The sequence below is a fragment of the Mangifera indica genome, chromosome 13 (assembly GCF_011075055.1).
Source record: "Mangifera indica cultivar Alphonso chromosome 13, CATAS_Mindica_2.1, whole genome shotgun sequence".
In the NCBI taxonomy this organism is placed as follows: domain Eukaryota; kingdom Viridiplantae; phylum Streptophyta; class Magnoliopsida; order Sapindales; family Anacardiaceae; genus Mangifera; species Mangifera indica.
In genome coordinates this window covers 14565720-14583419 of record NC_058149.1, presented here as the reverse complement: position 1 = coordinate 14583419, position 17700 = coordinate 14565720, and the positions used below count along the sequence as shown (strand labels likewise).

The window sequence follows — 17700 nt, the reverse complement described above, 5'->3', positions numbered from 1 at the left end:
AACCAAGGGATGGATCATTACACATTCTTTCTATCACGAATGAACATTGTTTTCAATTGGGAGAAGACTTTTTCTCACCTGTTTTTAATTGAATTAATGACAAGTTCTTAATTTTAAGAGCAATACTATGTATACCCACTTTGGGTACATAAATGTATACACACTCATATGTGTCATCATATGATTGGTTATTGTTTTATTCTTAATTCAAAATCATCCAATCACATGATGACACATATAAATGTGTACATATTTATGTACCCAAAGTGGGTACACATAGTTTTATTGTAATTTTAATATAATGAACCAAGGTATGCACACTTTTTGATATTATAAGAAAAGAGATTAATGAAATCTTTTTGTGTTTGTTTTATTTTGTTTTTGTTTTACTCGAGGACGAGCAAAAGATAAGTGTAGGGGAATTTGATAACGTTGTTAATTGTTATTATTTTGATTTCTAATTCCCCTATGTTGTGTGAAAATTTAATTCAATTTAATGAAATTACTTATCTTTTTACATTTAAGAAACTTTGAGCATTTTTGGAGTAAGTTGGGCCAAAAAGATGAAAAATTGGAGCAGACCTATTAATCCATAAATTTTGTGATGCTGACTAGGCGTGGGCACGTGAAATGGCGAAAGCAGAATTCGAAAATTAAATCTGGACGTCCAAATCAGCTACAAAGGTCCACAAAATATCAAGATTTGCTTCCTAGAAAAGAGATAATTACTAGCTGAAAAAAGGGATTAATTGAGGTAGATAAGAAAAAATATTTTTGGAGGAAAGATATACTTTAGAAAATATATATTTTCCTTTCTTTTTGGGAAGATATGTATTACCTTTGCTTGGTTGGATTAGGAGATTTAAATTGACTTTTATTTCCAGATTTTAGTAGGGAGAAAATATATATACTTTTATTTTTATTTTGAGAATGATTCATCATTGTAATTGGAGGATTAGAGAGCAAAATATGGTTTACAATGACTGAATATTTTCTCTTGGTTGAAGAGATCTGAAACCATGGAACCAAGGTTTTCAAAACCGGATCGGAATAAAAACCGTTTTAAGTACTGGTTTCGGTCGGACCGGTTGAACCGTTTGAACCGGTCGATTGGACCGTTTGAACCGGTTTTATGTAAAAACCTAAAAAAATTATGTTTAATTAGTAATTACATATACTTTATACAATAAATTTTATATTGTGCGTACTTTTTAATGTTCACAATTAACAAAATATATGCATTATTGAACATAAATATAATAAGTAATAACAATTAATTTTGCATCAAAACAAAACATATACGTAAAACAAATCCAATTCTACAAACACATACACTATTAATTATTGAACACTAAAACAAATCAGAAATCTAATATATGCATTAAATAAAATATAAAATCAACCAATCAACATAACCATTATGAAACAAATAATATTCAATTCAACATTTAACAAAACATATCAAAAATATAATTTGTTTAATATAAAGTTTAATAAATGAATAATTATTCATTCTTCATTATCACTAATGATAAAAGATCCTGTCATCGCTTCTGATATATTTATGTAACTTTAGGTCCACCACTAAAAACAAAATTGAGAATCAACCGTGGCCGACGATAATTACAGTGATATGGATATAAAGTTAGTTATCTCTTTCACTGTAATATACATTTCTTATTTATACGAATAAGTGTTTCAATTCTTCACTTTGATATGCTATGTTTTTTAAGAACCGAGGAGATATTAGCCATGGTGAGTTCTGATATATTTATGTAAAATTATCATTTTTTTCATTTCACAGAAAGAAGTTTCCCTTAGATGTGTAGTTTCTTATAATTTATATGCAGTTGTTTTGATGGTATGACTTAAATATTAGATTGTGTCCAAGTTGTAATTATCTTTACTGTTCATAATAAAATACAATATTACAACAGTGTGCATGTTTATGACTATTTCAGCGATGGAACTTTAGTTTCACTTTTTAATTTGTTACAGAAGAGCCTATTGAAGTCAAGAAAAAGAAGAAGATGAACAGAAAATGCAGCTGGGAAAACATAGAAATTTATGACCAAATATGAGCATGCTAGAATCTTACGTACATGAGCTTTGCAGATCAGGTTTTTCTACTTTCTTTCTTTCTATGTAAATCCTACCAATCTAATGTTTTGTTTCTATATATGGGTCAAAGCAATAATAAGTTTTTCTTTCTACTGAGCAGCATGAATGCCCCTATGATGCAGAGTCGTCGTCGGCAAGGAACAGGAAATCCGTCGGCTGCAGCAATTGAGGACTGCGTCGCGTGCACTGCAAGGGAAGAGAAAAAGAAGAAAAACAATGTTTTATTTTGCATCTGCAGCAGCCTTGAACCGGTTTCTACAGTGGACCGGGTTGGACCGCGGTTCAAGCGAGAACCGGCAGTCCAATCCGATTTCCTTTCAAAAACGATTTTGCATTCAACCAGACTCGGCTACAGTACCGGTTCACGGATCAACCGGTCCGACCGGCCGGTCCGGTCCGGTTTTTAAAACCATGCATGGAACTACAATGATTGTGAGATTTATTTTTGTTATTTAATGCATCTTTTTAATTATTCGAGTATTGATTATCTTTTTGAAATATTTTTCATGATTGTGTTGGTTGATTTCTAAGGCGCGCGATTAGTTTATCAATTAATATAATCTACTGCTAGTTTAGGTGCTGAATCCGTAATTGTTCAATCCATCTAATCGAAGTGACAACTAGGTTTATCGTTTGCTGCGTCAGAAACTGTAAATCCTAGGAAAATAATCAACTAAATTAAATGCAACGTCGTACGTTTGTATTGTCTTGCTTCGTTGGTCTTTCTAATTCGTAATGCTATTGTTTAATTAAATTCGAGATCGTATCCGAATTATTAATCAATAAGGGTTAATTAGAATACATGTTTTTGGTTAACTAATCATAAGGAAGGATAGGTAAATTTAATACCATAACGAATATTTGAATAATTAATTTGATATTTTTGGTTTCGATGATCAATCGTAGTTTCAATGGTGGATGTGACCGTAAACCAAGGTTTGTTTAATTGATTATTTGTTTTAGATTATTTCGCTGAATTTTTATTTATTATTATTTTTAATTAGAATTTGCATTTAATTCAAAACCTCTCTTATTTCCTTGTTTCGATTTATTTGTGATGACATACTAATCAAAGTTTTTCGAAAGAATGATTTCTACTATCCTTTACTATATTTTTATTGCAGGAATTTAGAATTTTAACTTGGGTGTCCACAACCGCACGTACCAGGTCTCTAATATGATAGGAAAATAATCGCATAATTGTCCAAGATTAAGGAAGATGATTTTATCACAATAGAAAACAAATATTTAATGCAAGATGACTGTTGTGGTCCCTCTATTTTTTGTTTTATCACTTCTAGATGAAAAAAAAGGCTACTATGAGACATACTTATAAGACACGGGTTAGAATGTCGCTTGTTCACTGGTCGATGCTAAGAGTCTAATTCATTTATTAGTTTAAAAAGGAATTTCGACTGGACAACATTTCATAACTTTTGGCAATGATGTTGGCCACTCACAATCAGGAACCGTGATCACACACCTGCCACCGGATGCATACTAATCTTTGTGAACTGCAATTCATGAATCCACGGTTGGGTATCCTATGACACACCCTTTCGGGTTTTGTCTTGGTACGTACTACGATTTTAGTCGTTACAGAAGTATTACCTGCTGTGAGCTTCTTCTTTGATTATGATGTTGAGGTGGAGCTTGATTCCAGAGGGGTTATCTATGTGCTTGGTGATGAAGCTATGGAGCAGTGAAGTTGGCTGCTGGAAAATTCTGAATTTTTGAAGATGATTTTGGTGCAGAAAGTTGAAGCTGATGTGGATTATTTTTGTAGCCTTAAAGTGATTACAAACTTAACCATTTTGTAATGTTTTTGGTTAGATTACAACCAAACCAAAATTGTAGTAGTTGTGTTTGGTGTACTTTGATAATTAAAGTTTGGTTAGTTTGTAAGAAATTGTATCAGTAAGCTTATTTTAAGCTGCTGTTGTACATGAATTTAGTGGAACTAAGGTAAATATAAATGTATGACAAAGAATAGAACATGTAGACTTTTCACAGCCAAAAACGTCTTCCGTTCCAGCTCTCTGTTTTTTCCCTTTTCTCTCCTCTGTTTTTGTATTTTTTCATGTTTTCTTTGCATACAAATCTCCATTAAAAATCTAACACTTGGCAGGTCCACGGTGTATCTAGCTTTCAGTCCCACAAATGGTGCAGATCAAGTAGCTATTTTTGGAAACATACAACAAAAGAAGCCAGAGGTGGTGCATGACGGCGTCGCAGAAAGGGGGCGGGTTTGCTCTGAGGGGTTGGTAGTAGGCCAATTACCCGACTAATTAAAGATCATCTTCTTCAAACTGGTCATGTCGCTGTAAATTTATCTCAATTACTTGATAAGATATGTGATTGTATTAAGTTATAAGAGAATAACCAATAATATGTCTTTCATGTTTCTGCCAAATGTCATTTGCAGTGTTGATTAGCGCATGAGAGATTTGGATACAAAGAGCATTAAGATAGTATTGTCACAAGCCGACAAGTGCAAGTGCAGCAAGAGCTGTTGTAGCGAAACAGTGTGAACGCCAGTCCAGGCCAGGTTCAAGCAAGAGTGTAACAACAATGTGAGGCGTCCAACCCATTATCCCATAGCCATAACAAGGGAGTTCGGGCCAAGGGATCCAACAACCAAAGTTCCAGATTATTCTACAATATTCCAGCAAGTGAGCCAAGGGAGTGCAAGGGTGTGACAGCCACTTGTATATGAATCTTTATATTTATCATCTTGGATACGCAGCTGGCTAAGGGTGTTAGGGAAGGGAAAATCCATTGTATGTAAAGTAGATTTTTAGGCATTGTGTAGTTGAGTAGTAGGAACTACATTTATTTTTGTGTGCCTATATAAAAGTCTCTTTGTACAGATTTTATTCAAGCAATCTTCAAGTAAAACACTTATTTTTTCCAGCACTTTCACTGTCTTATATCCTTTGTGTGAGTTGTTATGTATTCTTGAATCATTTCCGCTATTAACATATTACAACAAGCGTGGAATTGTTCGAGGGTAAAAGTTGACCTAGTGCAATGTGCTACTAAGTGTGGTATAGGTTTGCCCACGGGATAGTCAACTTGTGACAATGTGCCACTAAAAAAAATGACAATTTTCTTTTTAATTAAGATTTATGCCACTCTTTTTCTTGTGCGAGATAGAAATTCTCTCAAATAAATAAAAATGAGAGAGAAAATTCTCCATAATTAAGAATAAGTTAGATTTATCTACATGTGGCATTATATTGTCTTGGCATAACCCACATTTTTTGGCACCACCCAACCTCGCATGACCCACAAATATATGGATTATATCACAGGCGACAAACATGGTGAGCTATATCTATATTATTTGCTTTATCTATTGTAAAACAATTTGAAAAAAAATTATTGAAAGTAAAAACTTTTTTAAGTTATTTGAAAAATTCTAGAACAATCACATTTAAATTAAGTTCTTACAAAGGTAAACAACATATTTGATATATTTTTACTGAATATGAACAGTTGATAAATTCAATCACTTCAGTTAACGAATTTACAAAATATTTAAATATTAATAATAATCAATTTGATATTCTTACATGACATGAAAAATAAATTCAAAAAGCTTATCTTATAATTTTCATCATAATAAATAATTTACTAACGTCTCAGATCTCTATTATAGTATGAAAATTAACTTTTAATTGATATAAATATGTATCAGATGATAGAAAATGAAATTTATATTTAAATGTTGTTGACATTATTATATGCGTGAAAGTATTGAATGATAACATATTTGAAAATTCAAAATTGTGTTGCTAATGATGAATTTGAAGATTTAAAGAATTTAGATACGAATAAAAGTGAAATTATAAGATAATTGTACATATATAAGTTTATTTTTCCATATGAATCATAAGTTTTTTTTTTTTTTTAACTTTATTAACTCAACTTTTATTAGCATATAGTAACAGTTTTCGTCCATTATAAACGAGGGTTTTTCAATAAAAATTTAAAGTTATTGTTCTCGTTTATTAAAAGAATAATTATGAAATAAACAAAAAAATCAATTTTTGGCAAATTGATCCGTCAAAAAACCCACAAAAACATGGCTTATATGTTGTAGGTTGTGCTTTGAGCTTTCAAATTTCGTCGACCCACATTCTACTAAAATCTCTATTTTACCATGTCTTAGCATGACATGATCAATAAACGGTATCCTCCCGTGATATCGCATCGAAGAGTATGATAGAATAAGGCAACGTGAATAGTTTTTGAGAGCTTTGGATCGTCTGTCCGTGTATTTGTAGGATTGTCTATACCTGCGCTGCGCGAAGGGAGGAGTTAAGTAAAACCGAAAGATAACCTGCGAAGTTGCTGCAGAAACAGCTGATACACAGAACAACGATATAACGGATCTTGCAGAATTTGAATTGACTTTGATGGCAGAAACTTATTTCTCTAAATTTGTCCGTCGTCCATACCAAACTTTATTCAATATTACTTGGGAATACATTAATATTTCATACATAAATTGAAGCACAAGAATTTCTTCTTGTTAATTTTCAAGTGCACGTTCAGCTGCAACCACCAGGACCAAACCCAACCCTCTGACCGACAAAATCATGGTGTACCTCTATTCCCCTTAGCTGAAAATTTCCCAAGATCAGAGTTTCATCAGGTTCAGAGCTTTTATCAAAAGCTAAACACACTTGGCTTAAATCCTTTTTAAGAACGACCACAGTTCCCTTGACCCCCAGCTCCAATTCAACCCCGCCTTTGAAGAAGATCGAAATCTTTGGTATTACAACTTCGTCGTACTTGCTTAAATCATAACAAGTATCAAACTCATCACTGCTCCCTGGTTTTATCATCTTATAATTTGACATTTTCTTACGGAAAGCTGATTCCAGGGCTGCATACACAGATGGTGGCAGTGACGTGAAGCTCGTTCCTGAATCAATTATCCCTCCTGATTTACTATACTCTGAACCGGCTACGGGTAGCTTTTCTCCAGCGACGGCCATTCCGGTTAAGATAATATCGTAAAACTGAGACTCTTTTGGAGAAGTGGGTATTGGAGTGAACTTGACGAATTTGTATTGTTTATCATCATCAGTCCTGCCGAAGGTTATGTATCCAGTGGAACTATAAGATGAGGGATAGCAGTATGAAAAGTATTTTTCGGAAGTTTGTGATATAAAGGATGATAGATTTCGATCAAGACCAATTAAGCCAGATGCTCCATCCAAGTCAACATCGACTGAATTGTTTAGGCCACATCCAAAAATGTAAGGGTGTTTGACAAATGTACCATAGTGGCGGTTTATAATGGTTAACTTTTCAGTTGCTACGACGCCAATGGAACGGCCACTGCCGTATGAGGAATCGTAGACGCACTGGTTTTTATTATTGCAAACTGGGTCGAAATCTGCAGGAACATTAATCAAAAAATTTCTTGTTACAAAGTTCAGTTAATGCTCCAAAAGGATTTGGTGCATGCATACAGGTCAAATTATCATTATCAAACTATCAATACTGTTAAGAATTCACATGTTCATAGGATGTTTATACATATCTAATATCTCTAATGCTTTGCGGGAAGGTGGGATTTAGCTTAAGAGTGTTACAGATATGTATTTGTACCTGGTAAACAGGCTGATGACCGGCATGAAACAACAGAAAACGAGGAGGATTTGGATGGATCAAATAAGGGGGTTTTCTGTTTGAAGCATTTAAGGCATGGCGTGATCTGTGTCCAAGTGATGTCGCTACCCGTGTCCAAAAGTAGATTAACCTTTTGTCCTGGCGTTCCCAGGGATGCAGGGATGTAGAACTCGATGGATGTCCCCGCTGCTTTAATAGGCTTGGTACCCACCGAAAAAGCCTCTGTTTCCTTTAAATGGTCATCATCACTGCCAGATTTTTTGAGCTTGAAGAGTCTGGATTGAATGTATTTGGCTCGGGCTCGGTCTTTGTGCAGAATTTCCAAGTAATTCGGAGTTTTTACTTTGCCCTTATTAATGTAGGAGCATGGACCATATCTGCTTACAACCTCCAGAGATGCTTCGCTTGGAACTGAAAAAGCAAGACATAATATTCAATCAGGTGCTCAATGATAATTACAAGAACTAAGAAAAATCATAATTGTGTACATAACCTTTGGTGGAATTCCGGTTGCAAACAGTCGGAGGCAAAAAAGAAGTGACTTTAACAATGTGACTATCAGAGCGTTGTGGTTCAGCTTGTTCAGCATTACTGTACTTTACAGAACATGGAAGACATAAAAAAAGAAAGAAAGCTTGGAGGAGAAACCTGAGATACATGGAGGGCAAGAAGCTTACTAGTACGCGCAAACTCTGTTTTCTGGGTTGCTTTATATAAGCAGATGGAAGGCCCAAGCGCGTGAAGTGCAAGTTAGTCTCGCTTTACTTGAGTTTGGAATGCGCTGAGAACTGTTTTTCACCATTGGCACCATTGAGACAAGACAGGGATAGGTCATTTAAAAGTAATGATTGAGTGATGGGAAAAGGATTATTTCTCACCCATTTTTTAGGCCATTCTCAAATATATACTCACGGGAGATGAAAAACCCCTTATCCAACTCATAAGCAAATTTCTGTTAAAGGAAGGGGTAAAATAGTTATTTTACTGTTTATATTAAAAAGTTATAAAGTTTATTACTTTTCACTCCTCTTAGGTTTTAGAAACTAACATTTTACCTTTATCTAAAGTTTTTAAACTTTGAAAAGTAATATTTTTTGACGTTGTCTCCATATTTTTCAAAATGCAGCTGCCCCCCATAACTTTCAAAAATAGCAGTTTCACCCTCATTCTTCTACTTCATCTTCCGACGTTGTCTCCAATGTCGTCACTAGCCTCCTCCTTCTCCTGGTGCGACGGTGGTGGTGCAACGAAGAGATCTTCGTCTCTTCATCACACCGTGCAACAAGGAGATGAAGATCTCTTCGTCGGACGATGCGACGAAGAGGTGTCGCTCCACCCAGATGACAAAGGACGATGCTTTGTTGTCTTTTGTCACTCGTCGTGTCGTCCTTCGTCTGCTCTTCCAGATCTGGATGACGGTGACGAAGGGTCGTCCTTCATTGTCCTTTATAGTCGGAGATGGGAGATTAGTGGAATGCGTTGGCCGTCGATGGTGGCCGGAGAAGGAAGCAAACCCTAGGGGTGAAATCTAAACCTTTTAAACTTTGAGGATGAGTTGAGGTGTTAGTTTTTAAACTTGGAGGGGGAAAATGGTGAAATTTTAAAATTTTAAGGTTTATAATTAAAATAACGATTTTACCCCTGTCCCTAACTGAAAATTTGGACCACAGTTTGGTCATGGGTGAGAAAAGGGGTTTTTTATCTCTTGTGGGTATAGGTTTGAGAATAACCTAAAAAATGGGTGAGACATAGTCCTTTTCCCTTTAGTGATAGATTTAGAAGTATTCATTTAGTCACTGCTGACCACAAATCTATTTTATCTTTATTCGGAAAAATCACGTCAATAATTTGGTGAATTACGATTGTTTTCTGTGGTTGCTTTACATAAGCAGCAGGGTGGAGCATTGGCTCCATTGAGACAATGTGCAGATAACTTTTTAACACCATTAGTTCCATTGAGATAAGATTGGATTGCCATCCAAAAAAATAGTAAGTGTAAGGGACACCTCATAAACACATCATTCTAAATTTGATGGTTACTGTTGGATGATTTACCATACGGTGTTAAAGGAACCAAACTAAACCAAATAACAAAGAACACAAATACTCCAAACAAGGAATTATGGTTTAAGACAAGAAAATTCCACTATAAATTAAAAAGGTTACAAATTGTAGATTAGACAATCTGTTCTCTCTAATTTTGCAGCACATATACTCAATATAAATTTTATGTACAAATTTTAGTTGGCAGAGTGTTCACAACTGAAAATCGCTCTTATTTTATCCAGTATAATGTAGAGTTTTGATTTGTTTCTGAAAATGAGTTCAACTTGAACAAGAATGAGTATTTGAAATGAATTAATTGGTCCCAGTCCCAGCGTAGAAGAAATATAAGATTCCGGATTTATGAGTATGCTTCAAATATCTTCAAGTTTGAAACCTTAGAATATGCCATTTCAAGGGCCTTCAAGCATCAAGAGAAAGACGTGCTACACATTGTAAAGCAAGCCCTGTGTACGCACTTAGGCCTCAAGTTGTAGAGCAAGCCCCATGTAAGCACCATACATGGTGTACCAAGCCCCGTGTAAACACTAAGCGTCAAGTTTATTTCAGCTGGAATCGATGTTGGCCCCGGCATGACCCTCATCTTGTACTAAAAAAAATGATGAAATTATCGGCCACTGCATATCCTTTCTTTACTTTAGTGACCCTCAGCATAAAAGAGTTACCATAAACACACACCAACATGCATTTATAGTAGTGAGAGTTAGTAAGTTAATTATTCGTTAATTATTACCTTTATTTGTGTGATAAGTGTCATTATGGTCTCAAATATAATAGTAGAATAATTGCATTTTAATTGTAATTATTTAAGGTTGAGACCTGCGGTCCAATCTAACATGCCTACATATTTGATAAAAATTAAAAAAAAAAATATTTAGATGTGACAATAAAGTCGTCTAAATTGTTAGAACTCACTATTTTAGAAATTATTAGCCTTGACATAATCTAGAAATTTGTGAGTCATATTTAGCTTTACAAACATAATGGGTTATATCTAAATTTATAAACATGGTAGGTCATAGTAAGACCTGCGGTCCAATCTAACATGCCTACATATTTGATAAAAATTAAAAAAAAAAAAAAAACAAAACAAGGGAAAGTAGTCATTTTGCAATAGTTACTCTCCCTCTCGATCTAATGGTAAAAAAGTTTTGCATAATGGCTACACTTTCTTCTATCTACAATACCACTAATTTTCTTCAATTCTTGGCATCACACCCCATTTTCTTAAATTCTCTTCACTCTTTCAAATGCCTCAAGTCTCAAGCTCACACAATTTATTGTTTTGATTTTATTTCAATTTACTCTTCAAGTTAATTCTTTCATCATATTTTTTTCAAAATGGATCTAAATCCAAAAAAAAAATTATTTATTTTTTAACTATTTTGATAATGAAAAAAATCTATACATCAATGAATCCCCGAATGATGAACCACAATCACAACACAACATTATGTGCATTGAGTGGTAGAAAATCAAGTTTACATAAATTTATTATGAAAACTATTATACACATGAAAGATTAGGTGACTATAGATTTTAATTTACAAAATTATGTTGTTGATGATTCATCAGAATATTTCAAGCATTTAGACATGGGTGACATTGAAAATGTATGACAATTGTACATATAAGTTTATTTCTTTATACAAATCATAAATTTCTCCTATTTTAATGACTTAATTTTTATTAACATATAATTATGGTTTTTCTCTACTATAAGTGACAGCAATTTAATAAAAATAAAAGGTTTTGTCCTTATTATTTAAAAAATAATTATGAAAATTTTAAAAATTAATTATTAACGGATAACCTAGTAAAAAGTCTATAGAGACGATCTGCCCTAATGTGGGTTGTGCCTTGAGCGTTTAAATTTCATAAGTTGGTTATCTTGCTAGGGTCTGCATTTTTTGAAACTTTGATCTGACATAACTAATAGCACAATGAGTCATGCCAACTTTAGCCCAGCCCGACCCTGTTTGATGATTATTCTCTAATGATCACACTCATCGATGACACAATAAGCCATGGTGATTTTCTGTCGGTGACTGAGGATAGATCTTGAGAGCTTTGAGTTGTGTTTAGGGCATTTGAAGTACTGTTTGTACCTGCTTGAAGGGGAGGAGTTAAAGTAAAACCGAAAAATAACCTGGAAAGTTGCCGCAGAAAAAGCGAAAACACAGAACAACAATATATAGAATAGATTTTGCAGAATTTGAATGGCTTTGTTGGTAGAAACTTTTCTCTCTAAATTTTTCCATCGTGCATAACAAACTTTATTTAATATTACTTGAAAGTAGAAGCATACAATTGGGAATAAAAGATTTCAAACATAAATTGAAGTACAAGAGTTTCGGTTAATTTTCAAGTGCAAGTTTAGCTGCAACCACCAGGACCAAACCCAACCCTCTGACCGACCAAATCATGGTGCACCTCTATTCCCCTTAGCTGAAAATTTCCCAAGACCAAAGAAGGTTCTCCAGAGCCTGCTTGAAATGCTAAACACGCTTGCCTTAAATCCTTTCCATAAACAAACAAAATTCCCTTCACACCCAGCTCCAATTCAACCCGGCCTTTGAAGAAGATAGAAATCTTTGGTATTACAACTTCATCATACTTGCTAAAATCATAACAAGTATCAAAGTCAGCATTGCTCCCTGGTTTTAACATCTTATAATTTGACATTTTCTTGCGGAAAGCTGATCTCAGGGCCGCATACACAGATGATGGCAGTGATGTGATGGTCGATCCTGAGTCAATTATCCCTCCTGATTTACTATACTCTGATCTGGCTACGGGTAGATGTTCTCCAGCGATGGCCATTCCGGTAACGATGATGTCGTAGAACAATGACCTGTTGGAGAAGTGGGTACTGGAGTGAACTTGACGAATTTGTAATTTTTATCATCATCAGTCTTGCCGAAGGTTGTGTATCCAGGGAAGCTATAAGATGAGGGATAGCAGTAAGAAAAGTACTTTTTGGAAGTTTGTGATATAAAGGATGCTGGATTTCGATCAAGACCAATTAAGCCAGTTGCTCCACCTATTTCAATGTCGACTGAATTGTTTAGGCCACATCCAAAAATGTAAGGGTATTTGACAAATGTACCATGGCGGCGGTTTATAATGGTTAACTTTTCAGTTGCTACGACGCCAAAGGTACTACCACTGCCGTATGAGGAACCGTAGATGTACTGGTTTTCATTATCGCAAACCGGTCCGAAATCGGGAGGAACAGTAATAAACAAATTTCTTGTTACGGAGTTCAGTGCATACATCCCTAATATCTCTAGTGCTTTGTGGGAAGGTGGGATTTAGCTTAAGAGTGTCACAAATATGTATTTGTACCTGCCTGGTAAACAGGCTTACGACCTGAATGAAACGACAGAAAACGAGGAGGACTTGGATGGATCAAATAAGGGGGTTTTCTGTTTGAAGCAATCAAGGCATGGCGTCCACTGTGTAAAAGTGATGTCGCTGCCGGTGTCCAAAAGGAGATTAACCCTTTGTCCTGGCGTTCCCAGGGATGCAGTAATGTAGAACTCGATGGATGCCCCAGCTGATATATCAGGCTTGGTGCCCACCGTAAAGTAGTCTTTTTGCTTTAAAAGGTCATCATCACTGCCAGAATGTTTGAGCTTGAAGAGTCTGGATTGAATGTATTTGGCTCGGGCGCGGTCTTTGAGCAGAATTTCCGAGTAATTCAGAGTTTTTGCTTTGCCCTTATTAATGTAGGAGCATGGACCATATCTGCTTACAACCTCCAGAGATGCTTTGCTTGGAACTGAAACAGCAAGACATAATATTCAGTCAGAAGGTCAATAATAATTACGACAAATTAAGCTATGAAAAATCAAAACTATGTATGTAACCTCTGGTGGAATTCCGGTTGCAAACAGTCGGAGGCAAAAGAGAACTGACTTTAACAATGTGACTGTAAGAGAGTTGGGCTTCAGGTTGTTCAGCATGACTGTTGTTTACGGTACATACAAGGCATAAAAAAAGAAGGAAAGCTTGGAGGAGAAACCTGAGATACATGGAGGGCAGGAAGCTTACTAGAACGTGCAAACTATGTTTTTCTGGGTTGCTTTATTTAAGCAGATGGAAGGCCTAAACGCATGAGGTGCAAGCTAGTCTCGCTTCACTTGAGTTTGGAATGTGCTGAGAACTGTTTTTCACCATTGGCACAATTGAGACAACACAGGGATAGCCATTTAAAAGTAATGATTTAGTGATAGATTTAGAAGTATTGATTTAGTCACTACTGACCACAAATCTATTTTATCTTTATTCTTAAAAAGCACGTCATAAATTTGGTGAATTACGATTGTTTTCTGCGGTTGCTTTACATAAGCAGCTGGGTGGAGCAGTGGCTCCATTGAGACAATGTGCGGACAACTTTTTTACTCCATTAGCTCCATTGAGATAAGATATGGATTGTTATCTTAAAAAATTTTAAGTGTTAGGGACATCTCATAACCAGGTCATTCTGAATTTGATGGGTTACCATTGGATGATGCACCATGAGGTGGTAAAGGAACCAAACTAAACCAAATAGCAAAGTACACAAATACTCCAAACGAGGATTTAGGGTTTAAGACAAGGAAATTCCATTATAAATTAAAAGGGTTATAAATTGGAGATTAGATCATTTGTTCTCTCTAATTTTGCAGCACACATACTCTCGGTTTCTCTTGAAAAAAACTTTAATATAAATTTTATATACAAATTATAGTTGGTAGAGTATACACATATTCTGTCCATAATTGAAAGTGGCTGTTAATGTGAGGTTTTGGTCCGCTTATAAAAATGAGTCCAACTCGAACTAGAAGGAGTATTTGAAATGAATTAATTGGTTCCAGTCCTAGCAAAGACGAAAGATCAGATGCCGGGTTTATTTTGGCCTGTGTAAGCACTAGGCGTAAAATTTATTTTGGCCGAAATGGATTTTATTCCCTGGCACTCATGTTGTACGTCAAAAAATGATGAAATTGTCGACCACTGCATATGATTTCTTTACTATAGTCACCCTCAGCATAAAAGAGTTAGCATAAACACACACCATTTGTATCTCACATATATTTTGAATTCATAGTGGTGAGAGTTGTAACTACATAAATATAGGACAATACATTAATTATTAGCTTTATTTTCTTGAAGAGTTATCATGGTCTCCGATATGAGATAGAAAAGCAGTTGCATTTCAATTGTGTTGTCGAAGATTGATGAGGATAACTCAATGACAATAGGAAACTGTAGAAAGTTTTTGTATATATGTATTTAGAAAGAAGAAGAAAGAAATTGTAAAAGGGAGCTGCTTTTACATTACTGTAAAAATATTTTTATAGTAATACAAAAAGTATGAGTCAATACCAACTTTCCAAGGTTTAAGGAAATTTGTTCCCTTCTTTACAACTAAAATTAAGCTCCACCACAATTCATTCACAACAGATATATTCATTAAATTCTTGCTAAATCATTACACAAAAATATCACAAAAGAGACAAAAACAAAAAGCTGGTGACATTTGGTTTTAATCTGCTGCATAGCTTTGTATCACAACAATCTTCATCACTGCTCCTTGATGCAAGAGCTATGCACAACATCGAGCTTGTCTCTAAGTTCTTCAAATATTTTCTTCTACAGTCCTTTGGTGAAAATATCAGCAACTTGGTCCTCTGCTGAACAATGCAACAACACAACTTCACCTTCCTTCTCTGCTTCTCTAATAGCATGATATTTGATTTTAATGTGTTTAGTTTTTCCATGAAAAACTGGATTTTTAACCATTGCAACAACAAACTTATTATCACATAAAATCTCTGTAGTAGCTTTTTGCTTAAACTTCAAGTCAGTCATAACTTTTCTCAGCCATAAGGCTTGATTAACAGCAGCAAGTGCAGCCATATATTCTGCCTCAACAGTTGACTGAGCAACCGAACCTTGCTTCCTTGAATTCCAACATATAACACCTGATCCAAGGGTAAAACAATAGTCTAAGGTGCTTTTTGAGTCTTCAAGTGATCCAACCCAATCACTATCAGTGAATCCAAGTAGTTTCAGGGTTGAACTCCTTCTAAATAGGACACCATATGAAATTGTACCCTGAATATACCTCAAGACCCTTTTGGCTGCTTTGAGATGATTTTCAATTGGCATGTGCATGTATCTTGACAGAATGCTGGTTGCATACATTATGTTTGGCCTTGTGATTGATAAATACAGCAAGGAACCAATCAGACTCCTAAAAATGGAAGGATCAACATATGTTGAGCCATCATTTGCTTGTAACTTCAATCCTTGGACTGGTGGAGTACTAACAGCCTTGCAACTAGTTAGAGAAAACTTTTTCAACAATTCTGTTGCATATTTCTTTTGAGAAAATTCCTGTTGAAACTTGAGACACTTCCATTCCTAGAAAATAACACATCTGCCCCAAATCATTCATCTCAAACATGCCCTCCATTTGCCTTCTAAATTCTTTCACAGAACTTGGATTGCTTCCAATGACAAGAATATCATCCACATAAACTGAAACAATTAGAATTTCAACACACACTTGCTTCACATACAGTGTTGCTTCATTAATGCTCTTTTCAAACCCAAGTTAAGCAAGTAGCCATTAATTTTTGCATACCAGGCTCTAGGGGCCTGTTTTAAACCATATAGTGCCTTTTTCAACAAATAAACTTTATCAATGGCACTTTTAATAGCAAAACCCTCAGACTACTCAATGTAAATTTTCTCCTTAAGAACACCATTGAGGAATGTTGATTTAACATCAAGTTGATAGACTTTCCAGCAATTATGAGCAACAAAAGCAAGCAACAATCTAATTGTATCAAATCTTGCTATAGGAGCAAAAGTTTCAGTGAAGTCAATACCTTACTGTTGAGAGTAGCATTTCACTACTAATCTAGCCTTATATTTGCTGGTTGAGCCATCAATATTCATCTTCACTCTGAATACCCACTTTGTACTAATTACTTGTTGATCTTTTGGCCTGTCAACAAGTAACCAAGTATCATTTTTTACTATCATATTAAATTCTTCCTCCATGGCTGCTTTCCATTTTGGAGACTGCAAAGCTTGATCAACTGTGGTAGGTTCAAATATGGCAACATTGCATCTGTTGTAGACATCTTGCAGAGTTCTGGTGCCTCTTACAACATAATGCTTATCATCAGAATCTTCCTCCTCAAAAGTTTCACCGTGAAGCTGAGGTGCACTTTCAACATTGTTATTTTGATTTGAGGCCTCTACAATCATTTCCTCCCAATTCTTAGCACCATTTTCATTAAACTTTACACTTTTGCTTACATAAACCTTCTCAGTTATGGGATTTAAAATTTTGTATCCCTTTGAGACAATATTGTATCCGAAAAACACACCAACATCAGCTCTATGATCTAATTTGTCTCTTTTTACCTCTGAAACATAGGCATAACAAATACTACCAAAGACTTTCAAGTGTGCCACTGATGGTTTAACACTTGTCCAAGCTTTATGAGGTGTTTTACCATTAACAGCTTTGGTTGGAAGTCTATTCTGCAAATACACAACAGTATTAACTGCTTCAGCCCATAACTTCTTTGGCAATCCTTTTTCAAACAGCAAACACCTTGCCATGTTCATAACTGATCTATTCTTTCTTTCACTTACACCATTTTACTAAGGTGTATAAGTGACTGGGAGTTGATGATGAATGCTTGCCTTTTAAAGAAATGATTGGAATTGAGAAGAAATATATTTTGTGCCATTGTCAGATCTTAAGGTTTTGATCATTTGTGCACTTTGATTTTCTACAGCAGCCTTGAACTTTTGAAACATAGAAAACACTTCAGATTTGTTTTTGAGAAAATAAACCCA

At 35.0% G+C, this 17700-nt stretch overlaps 3 protein-coding genes and 1 long non-coding RNA gene across 4 annotated transcripts; 1 reads left to right on the top strand and 3 right to left on the bottom strand.

Annotated features, from left to right (window-relative positions):
* The first annotated feature begins 3489 nt into the window (after positions 1 to 3489).
* On the top strand, positions 3490 to 5037 carry LOC123195191. Its single transcript, XR_006497396.1, has 2 exons — positions 3490 to 4444; positions 4547 to 5037. It is a non-coding gene; the product is annotated as an uncharacterized LOC123195191 (long non-coding RNA).
* Positions 5038 to 6519: 1482 nt separating this feature from the next.
* On the bottom strand, positions 6520 to 8480 carry LOC123194438 (aspartyl protease family protein At5g10770-like). The gene is made up of 3 exons (XM_044607631.1): positions 8261 to 8480; positions 7747 to 8178; positions 6520 to 7531 (listed from the first exon to the last, which is right to left on the bottom strand). Exons 1-3 carry the CDS (start codon positions 8424 to 8426, stop codon positions 6678 to 6680), a joined length of 1452 nt encoding a protein of 483 aa, XP_044463566.1. The 5' UTR covers positions 8427 to 8480; the 3' UTR covers positions 6520 to 6677.
* Positions 8481 to 12207: 3727 nt separating this feature from the next.
* LOC123194225 (aspartyl protease family protein At5g10770-like) lies at positions 12208 to 12654 on the bottom strand. The gene has a single exon (XM_044607378.1). The coding sequence runs from the start codon at positions 12652 to 12654 to the stop codon at positions 12208 to 12210; it is 447 nt and encodes a 148-aa protein (XP_044463313.1).
* Positions 12655 to 13196: 542 nt separating this feature from the next.
* On the bottom strand, positions 13197 to 13873 carry LOC123194224 (aspartyl protease family protein At5g10770-like). The gene is made up of 2 exons (XM_044607377.1): positions 13704 to 13873; positions 13197 to 13615 (listed from the first exon to the last, which is right to left on the bottom strand). Exons 1-2 carry the CDS (start codon positions 13867 to 13869, stop codon positions 13197 to 13199), a joined length of 585 nt encoding a protein of 194 aa, XP_044463312.1. The 5' UTR covers positions 13870 to 13873.
* Positions 13874 to 17700: the final 3827 nt, after the last annotated feature.

Coding starts and splice junctions, on each gene's coding strand:
- LOC123194438 (XM_044607631.1), bottom strand. CDS start 8,426: ATGTATCTCAGGTTTCTCCTCCAAGCTTTCTTTCTTTTTTTATGTCTT. Junction 8,179..8,260: donor CAACCGGAATTCCACCAAAG/GTTATGTACACA, acceptor TTGCTTTTTCAG/TTCCAAGCGAAGCATCTCTG. Junction 7,532..7,746: donor GTCATCAGCCTGTTTACCAG/GTACAAATACAT, acceptor ATGTTCCTGCAG/ATTTCGACCCAGTTTGCAAT.
- LOC123194224 (XM_044607377.1), bottom strand. CDS start 13,869: ATGTATCTCAGGTTTCTCCTCCAAGCTTTCCTTCTTTTTTTATGCCTT. Junction 13,616..13,703: donor CAACCGGAATTCCACCAGAG/GTTACATACATA, acceptor TTGCTGTTTCAG/TTCCAAGCAAAGCATCTCTG.
- LOC123194225 (XM_044607378.1), bottom strand. CDS start 12,654: ATGGCCATCGCTGGAGAACATCTACCCGTAGCCAGATCAGAGTATAGT.